Source organism: Garra rufa, chromosome 11 (assembly GCF_049309525.1).
Source record: "Garra rufa chromosome 11, GarRuf1.0, whole genome shotgun sequence".
Lineage (NCBI taxonomy): Eukaryota > Metazoa > Chordata > Actinopteri > Cypriniformes > Cyprinidae > Garra > Garra rufa.
In genome coordinates this window covers 48,344,784-48,354,474 of record NC_133371.1, presented here as the reverse complement: position 1 = coordinate 48,354,474, position 9,691 = coordinate 48,344,784, and the positions used below count along the sequence as shown (strand labels likewise).

Genomic DNA, 9,691 nt, shown 5'->3' with positions numbered 1-9,691 from the left:
TTTTTTTATTATTTTTTAAATTCTAATATATTTTTTTATTAAGAAAGTTTGCTTTAAATTGATAAAAAGCAATGATAAAGACATTTCTAATTTAACAAAAAAGATAAATACTGTTTTTCTGAACTTTCTATTCATAAAAGAAACCTGAAATTCTAAAGAAAAAAAATTCTAGTGAGCTGTTTTTTAGCATAATAATAACAACAACAATAACAACAACAATACATTTCCTTGATTCCTGAAGGATCATGTGACTGGAGTAATGATGTACAAAAAATTCAGCTTTGAAATCACAGGAATAAATTACATTTTAAAATGTATTCAAATTGCAAACATCTATTTTAAATAGAAAAAATATTTCAGAATTTTACTGTTTTTGCTGTACTTTGGGTCAAATAAATGCACGCTTGGTGAGCAAAAGAGATTTCTTTAAAACCCTTTGACTGGTAACATGTTATCAGTTTGAAATTAAAGATATTAATATTAATAAGGTAGGTTTGAGAGTCTCATGTTTATTTGACAGTGCCTTCACATTTCTTGTTTGTATGAATGCTAAATACAAATAAAATGCTGTTTTTTTTTTTTTTAAATATTATGTATCCTAGTTTTATAGGAGAAGGTTTTATATGGATATGGCAAAATATTTTTGTAGGTACAGACACCAGTTGTGGCTGTTTTTCTGCAACACACACTTCACTCACACACTGCTATTTATACCACAGAGAGAGAGCGTGTGTGTGTGTGTGTGTGTGTGTGTGTGTGTGTGTGTGTGTGTGTGTGTGTGTGTGTGTGCTGGCATACATTATCTCTATGAGAGAGAGAGAGAGAGAGAGAGAGAGAGAGAGAGAGAGAGAGAGAGAGAGAGAGGGCGCAGAGGATTTCCCTAAATAGACACGAGAAAATATCATCTATTGAGCTGCGAAATAAAGAACAGATGCAGAATGAGAGAAAGAGAGATTAGACAAACCAATAATTAAAAAGAGAAGAGTGTTATTTTAGTATCTATTATAGAATCGGTTTCAGTTTTTACAATGTTTGTGTGTGTTGTTGTCATTAAGACATTTTCAAAGATATTTTGAGAGCAATGATTTACACAATGGAAGAGAAATCACTGAATCCTGCCATAAAAATGGAGTTTACTGTAGAAAACTGAATTTTAAAAGTTAAAATTTTTAAATTTTAAAGATTTGACTAGTCATGCATTTTGATCACTAAAATTATAAATATTGCAGATTATGATAAAAAAAATAGTCACTTTATTTAAAAATTCAAAAACAAACAAATAAATAAATAATGCAACGTTTAATTTTTCCTTTTTATTTCAAAGGAATTTTTATATTTGAATTTGATTTTAAACAATGATTGTGTGGAACAGGGCTATTTTAGTATCTATTATAGAATCGGTTACAATGCTTGTGTGTTTTGTTTTATTTTAAGACATTTTCACAGATATTTTGAGAGCAATGATTTACACAACGGAAGAGAAATCACTGAATCCTGTCATAAAAATGTTTAATGTATAATAATGTTTACTGTAGAAAACTGAATTCACCTACATTTTAAAAGATTGAATAAATTGTTCATTTTTTAAATTAATTTTAATGATTTGACTAGTCATGCATTTTGATCACTAAAATGATATATAATACAGTTTATAAAAAAAAATAGTCACTTTATTTAAAAATTCAAAAATAAACAAATAAATAAATAATGCAATGTTTCATTTATCTTTTTTATTCAAAGGAATTGTTATATTGTAATTTGATTACAATTGATTGCAACTGATTGTTGTGTTTGTTTTCATTTTTTTCATTTCATTTTTAAATATTTTAGTACACCAAGTTAAACAAAACGGTTGTTATACATGATTATAAAAAAGTAAAATAAGTACAATTTTTATATATTATTCTATTCCAGTTAATGTTTAAGAAACATTTTTTAATTCCTCAGTTTTAGTTTAGTTTAGTATAATAACCCTGGTGTGGATTTGTTTTTTGTTTTTAGACAGTAAAAAAAAAGTGAGTCACTTTATTCTAAAATTCAAAAATAAACAAATAAATAATGCAATGTTTCGTTTTTCCTTTTTATTTCAAAAGGAATTTTTGTATTTGAATTTGATCTTAAATAATGAGTGTGTGGACCGGTGTTATTTTACTATCTATTATAGTATATGTAACAGTTTTTATATTTGTGTTTTGTTTTCATTTTAAGACATTTTCAAAGATATTTTGAGAGCAATGATTTACACAATGGAAGATAAATCATATAATCCTGTCATAAAAAGGGAATTTACTGTGGAAAACTGAATTTACCTACATTTAAAAATTAAAATTTTTATATTAATGCTATAATTTGACTAGTCATGCATTTTGATCACTAAAATGATATATATTACAGATTATAATTTAAAAAAAAATAGTGAGTCACTTTATTTAAAAATAAAAAAATTAACGCAATGTTTATTTTTTTCTATTTATTCAAAGGAATTGTTATATTTGAATTTGATTACAAATGTGTTTTGTGTTTTGTTTTCATTTCAAGAATTTTTTTTTGCACAACTTTAATTTAGTACATAAAGGTTAAACAAAAAAAGCTGCTATATATAATTACAAAAAATAAATAATATATAAAAAGCTTTATATAAGTAACTTTTTTTAAGACCTAAGTTTTAGTTTAGTTCAGTATTATAACCCTGGTGTGGATTAGTGTTTTAGACAGTAAAAAAAAATGACGGATTTAATTAGAATTGACCTACGTTTTAAAAAATTGAATAAATTGTTGATTTTTAAAAATTTATTTTATGATTTCATCACCTTAGAATTACAAGGTTCTATCTGACATTTTTGTCAAAATTGAGTTATTCACATATTCTTATTCTGTGACAACTTATTTACATTATTTGATGTTTCTTTTGTAAGCCATTTACATTTGGGACCTTTTTTTTTACAAAACAAAAAGGTTATATCTACAGAAGTCTATGGAATGCAAAAACTTTGAAGCTCAATATCTCGAAAGTGCTCAGAATGCAGATAGAACCTTATAATTCTAAGGTGACGATTTGTCTAGTCATGCATTTTGATCACTAAAATGTAATTAATCCATAAAAATGGAATCCAGAGAAATTTAAACTGAAATCGAAATTTAATTTGGAATAAAATGAATAAATACAATAAAATAAAATAATATATATACATACATACAACAATTTGCAACTGTTCCAGTGTTTTACACAATTATAACAAAAAGTGAGGAAAATACGGCTTCAAAAACAGCAGAATGAAAAACAGAAAAAACAACGTAATAATCTAAAATTTAAACTTCATCTTTTACGTTGAAAAGCAGCAGTTTTCCTGTTTTCAGCAGATATGAATAATGAAGCCGAACTCCACACACACACACACTGAACACTAAATTATTAAAAGAGCTACAATATTCACAAACACCCTGCTCTAAAATACACTTCCGGATTCCAACATCTGTGTTTCTAGTGAGCAGCACACATTAGTTTGGGTCACACTCGGACACGTCTTTATTATATAAGCGCTTGTTTAACGTAAAAGTGTTATTAAACTACACCAGACTCAACCCTGAGAAACTGGAGCACAATGATTTACACAACCTGACAGAATCACCAAATCCTGTCATAAAAATGGCATTTGCTGTATAAAATGAAAAGTCACAGAATTTGGGACAGTCTGCATGAATAAGTCAAAAGTAGGAATGAACACTTAATCATAATAATGAAAACAATAACATTTATTTAAACACAGAAACACAAAGGTCTTCACTACAACTCTCCCCAAAAAAAGTTTGGGTTAACTTTAAGAAATTATTACAGAAATATAATCCCAAAATTACAATTAAAAAAAAAAATAAAATAAAAAAATAAACTAGCAAGTCACTTTATTTAAAAAAAAAAAATCCAAAATTAACATTTTCCTTTTTATTCAAAGGAATTGTTATTTTTTGATTTTATTACAAATGATTGCAACAAAATAATTTGTGTTTTGTTTTTGATTTAAAGAAATTTGGAAGAAATTGTGTTTTTGTCACTTTTATTTTTTCTACTTTAATTTCATTTCAGTTTGTAATATTTCAGTACATAAAGTTAAACAAAAAATATAAGTTTTTTATATATATATATATATATATATATGATTCTATTCCAGTTAATGTTTAAGTAACTTTATATTATAACTAGGGCTGGGACACGATTAATCGCGATTAATCGCATCCAAAATAAAAGTTTATGTTAACATACTAAATGTGTGTTTACTGTGTGTATATATAATGTATGTATAAATACACACACAAACATGTATATTAAAGAAAACTGAAAATAAAAATTAAATTAAAATAAATAAAATATTTATAATTCTATATATAATCTAAATTAAATACAAATATAACTATCCACACATATAAGTATTTTTTAAAGGCTATACATGTATGTGTGTGTATTTATATATACATAATAAATATACACAGTAAACACACATTTAGTATGTTAACATAAACTTTTATTTTGGATGCGATTAATCGCGATTAATCGTGTCCCAGCCCTAATTATAACATATTATAATATTTTAGTATATCAAGGTAAACAAAAAAGGTTTTATATATAAGCTTTTTATATATTATTCTTTTCAAGTTAATGTTTAAGTAACATTATTATACATTATATTATTAGTTTCAGTTTTAGTTTCTAAATCTAAAGTAGGGTTGCAAACTTAACCAGAATAATGATAATAATAGAATGTATTTAAACACCCCAACACAACCCAAAATAAAAGTTTGCGTTAACTTAAGGATATTATTACAGAAATATATTACCAAATACAATAAAATAAATATATTAATTAATTAATAAAAAAAAATCTAAATGTATTTTTTTCTTTTTATTCAAAGGAATTGTTACATTTTATTACAATTGATTGCACCAATATATATATATATTTTTTTTTATTTAAAGAAATTGTTTCTTCACTTTTATTTTTTAATTTCATTTCATATAATTATTTTAACACCCCAACACAACCCAAAATTAAAATTTGTGTTGACTTTATTTTATTATAACTTCATAAAATTATTACAGAGCTGTAACACTGATTATAAAAAATTGGAATAAAAAATAAATAAATAAATAAATAGTTTCAACTGACACAATTTTTTAACTAAACCCATTAAAATTGAATCCAGAAAAATTAAGGGAAAAAATACACACAATTTGGCAAAAATAAAATAAATGTTTAAATGAAACCTATTTCATAAGCAATGAGATAAACATTCAGAAATATCTGATTTGACATCCACTGACCCAAACACTTCAGCACTGATCAGACTGAACACAAGAATGATCCTCAATACAGTCAAACTATTTATGCTCATTATAATGCTCATGTTCTTATGTCATAGACAGACACCTCCTTTAAACACCTTTACACTCTGTTTCTCTTTCTCTGAAGCTCCACTGATTCCCAGGAAGAGATTTCATCTGCAAAAAGTTGTGCAAATATGCATTCGAGTTCTGAGACGCTCACAATAAAACACGATAACAATCAGACGCTAAGACTGGATTATCAACATCTGAAGTGGTGCGTCAAGGTTAAAGATGAAACCGAAGAAGGTCAGAGAAAGTATCTGTTTCTTCGTCCCTAGAGACTTCAGATAAAGCCTTGACACTGGAGATGGAGGATATAATCTCTCTACAATCTGCATTAAAAACCATCGAATGAAAGCAGATCAGAGAACTCCAGTTAAAGGAACAGTTCAGCAAAAAATTAAAATTAGCTGAAAATGTACTTACCCTTAAGATTAGGATGACTTTGTTTCTTTATCAGATTTAGAGAAATGCAGCATTCCATCACTGTCTCAGCAATGGATCCTCTGGAGTGAATGGGTGCCGTCAGAATGAGAGTCCAAACAGCTGATAAAATCATCACAATAATCCACACCACTCCAGTCCATCAGTTAACATCTTGAGAAGACAAAAGCTGAAACAAATCCATCACTAAAAAAAAAAAAATAACTCAAAAATTCATAATCCAGTGTAAATCCATCTCCTGTTGTCTTTCACATTAAAATCCAGCCACATGTTTGTTTAAAGGTGTTTCGGCTTGTAAACGCTCCTTGATCTGTGCAGATTTCTCTCCTGATTCAGACCAGGCCACTTTTTCACTGGAGGAAGTGTTATTATGGATTATGGAGTCATATTTTAGTTAAAAACATCTTAATGATGGATTTGTTTCAGCTTTTGTCTTCTCAAGATGTAAAATGATGGACTGGAGTGGTGTGGATTACTGTGATGTTTTTATCAGCTGTTTGGACTCTCATTCTGACGGCACCCATTCACTCCAGAGGATCCACTGGTGAGACAGTGATGGAAAGACACATTTCTACAAACCTGATGAACAAACAAACTCATCTACATGCCAAAAATCATTAGGATATTAAGTAAAGATCTTGTTCCATGAAGATATTTTGTACATTTCCTACCATAAATATATAAAAACTTAATTTTTGATTAGCAATATGCATTGTTAAGAGCTTCAATTGGACAACTTTAAAAGGTGAATTTCTCAACATTTAGATTTTTTTGCACCCTCAGATTCCGGATTTTAAAATGGCTGTATCTCGGCCAAATATTGTCCTCGACAATGGATCCTCTGCAGTGAATGGGTGCCATCAGAATGAGAGTCCAAACAGCTGATAAAAACATCACAATAATCTACAAAAGCTGAAACAAATCCGTCATCAAGATGTTTTTAGTCCATAATAACGCTTCTTCCAGTGAAAAAGCCCATCTCATGTTGTCTCTCAGATCGAAATCCAGCCACATATTTGATTAGAGCTGTTTTGGCTTGTAAACAGTGACCTCTTTTTCACTGGAGGAAGCGTTATTATGGATTATGGACTTGTATTTTTGTTAAAAACATTTCAATAATGGATGTTTCTTACAAACAAATCAATCTCCTTCAGAGATGCACAACTTTTTGTCTTCTCAAGATGTTAACTGATGGACTGGAGTGGTGTGGATTACTTGTGGATTATTGTGATGGTTTTATCAGCTGTTTGGACTCTCATTCTGACGGCACCCATTCGCTAAAGTGAGCAAGTGATGGAATGACACATTTCTCCAATCTGATGAAGAAACAAACTCATCCTAGTAGTTGGATGGCCTGAGGGGAAGCACATTTTCAGCACATTTCCATTTTTGGCTGAACTATTCCTTCAACCACAACACAAAAACAGAACCCAAAGAGATCCAGCAAACATCCGAAAGCTTTATGATGCACCTCAGATACACAAATCAATCTCCTTCAGAGATGCACAACTTTTTTTAATAGGACAAATCCCAATCTGTCTTTCTTTCGAACTGAGAGACTCAAAAGCGATTTCTCTCCAACGCAGCAGCTGGAACATGTTTAAACACGAGACGATGACAAACTCCACCAAAAACAAAAAGAGTCAGCAGAGAATCATGCAGGAGAAACTACACAACACTGAACCTTCACTGCACAGACAAGTCGATCAGCTGAGAGACGGAGAGAGATTAAGAGCGTCCGTCCCGTGAGACGGAAGTGACCTTCAGCGGCCAGTCATGGAGCGTTATCTTCAGCTGATTAGTTCAAATGAACGGCTGGATCATCTCAGGACATTTGAATAGAGCAGCTCTGCATGAACAGCTTTAGTGTGAGCAAAAACACGGGAACCGCCGATGCAAACGAGCTGACGACATGACATCATTGCTGGAAATAAAACACTGACCGCAGCGTTAGCGTTTCTAACGCAGGTTCTCACAACTCTGCATCCTGTTCACACACCTGTGACGATCCCTAGAGGACAGTATGACGGCTTCTGCTTTCTGTGCGTTCACACTGAAGAGTCTCACTGGATTACAGAGATCAGAAACACAAGAACGACAAACAGAGACATGCAAAATGCAAAATACAAAATCAACACTTAACCAGCACAAACAACATTCAAACTGGGTCAAATCAACCAAAATTCAGAAACTTCTCTAGTTAAAATTGTGTTTTGTTTTCTGAAAAAAAAAAACAAGTGTTCTAAATGGTGATGAAAGCCAAAATATTGCATGCCATTGATGTATATTTAGAAAACCACTATTTTGTAGAGGGAGGTCAGAAAGACAATATTCACCTTAGATTTGGAGCCAAATTACAGGACGATAAAATTACTTTAAAAAGATGGCAGTCTTATTATTATTATGTATTTTAGTAAAAACAGCTGACTTTAGTAATCTTTGTTGAATTATATGCCAATGGTGACAGTTCAAAAATGGAACAGAAGCACTTTTCATGATCTTTTCCCAAAGTTTGCAGGCTTCTAACTCAAGAAGTATTAAAGATTGCTTAACTGTCTTTTACATGTTGGTTCTTAACAAACTTTTATTCCAGTATCAGCCTTTTCATGGCCCAGTATGTTTTGTTTCCAGAGATATTGAGATCTCAATATGGCTCCAACTAATATATTAAATTTTACATTTTAGGCAAAAAACAAGTGTAGGCTAGTACTTATTCTTTTTTCATCTAAACCTGAATATTCTGCTTTCTTTGCATTTACACTCTTACTGATTACAGAAATCAGAAACACAAAAACGACATACAGAGAAAAGTAAACCATAAAATCAACACAAAACCAGCACAAACAACATCAAAACTGGGTCAAATCAACCAAAATTCAGAAACTTCTCTAGCTAAAATTTAAGAGTTTGTTAATTTTTTTTCTGATGAAAGACAAACATAAATAGTGATGAAAGCCAAATTATTACATGTCATTGATGTATATTTACGGAGTAATCCACTATTTTGTAGAGGGGGGTCAGAATGACAATTTTCGCCTTAGATTTGGAGCCAAAGTACAGGACGATAAAATGACTTTAAAAAGATGGCAGTCTCATTATGTTATGTATACATAGAGATTATTATGTATTTTAGTCAAATCAGTTGACTTTAGCAATCTTTGTTGCATTATATGCCAATAGTGACAGTTCAAAAAAGGGACAGAAGCACTTTTCATGATCTTTTCCCAAAGTTTGCAGGCTTGTAACTCGAGAAGTATTAAAGATTGCTTAATAGTCTTTTATATGTTGGTTCTTAACAAACTTCTCTTTCAGTATCACCCTTTTTAAGGCCCAATATATTTTTTTCCAGAGATATTGGGATCTCAATGTGGCTCCAACTAATAAATTGTTAAATTTGCCATTTTTATTAAATGCCTTTAGAAAGACGGCAGTGTCATTATATTATTTGTACACAGAGATTACAATTTATACAAGTAAAATCTGTTGACTTTAGTAATCTTTGTTGCATTATATGCCAATGGTGACGGTTCAAAAATGGGACAGAAGCACTTTTCATGATCTTTTCCCAAAGTTTGCAGGCTTCTAACTCAAGAAGTATTAAAGATTGCTTAATAGTCTTTTACATGTTGGTTCTTAACAAACTTTTCTTCCAGTATCAGCCTTTTCATGGCCCAGTATGTTTTGTGGCTCCAACTAATAAATTGTTACATTTGACATTTGCAGTTGGCAAAAAAACTAGTGTAGGTTTGTACTTATGCCTTTTTCATCTAAACTTCAATATTATGTTAGCTTTTTGAAAAAAAAAGAAAAAGAAAAACACTGTTATGACATAAATCGTGACTGTCCAAAAACAAAATGAATGTCATTGAT

The 9,691-nt window shown here is 30.0% G+C and overlaps 1 protein-coding gene across 1 annotated transcript in view; it reads right to left on the bottom strand.

The window, feature by feature from the left end:
- The window catches only part of LOC141345406 (tyrosine-protein kinase CSK-like), a 67,388-nt gene that overhangs the window by 15,335 nt on the left and 42,362 nt on the right, over positions 1 to 9,691 (bottom strand). The window contains exon 7 of the mRNA XM_073850257.1: positions 7,821 to 7,887. Within this exon, the coding sequence (XP_073706358.1) occupies positions 7,821 to 7,887 (67 nt within the window). The remainder of the gene's footprint in view (positions 1 to 7,820; positions 7,888 to 9,691) is intronic.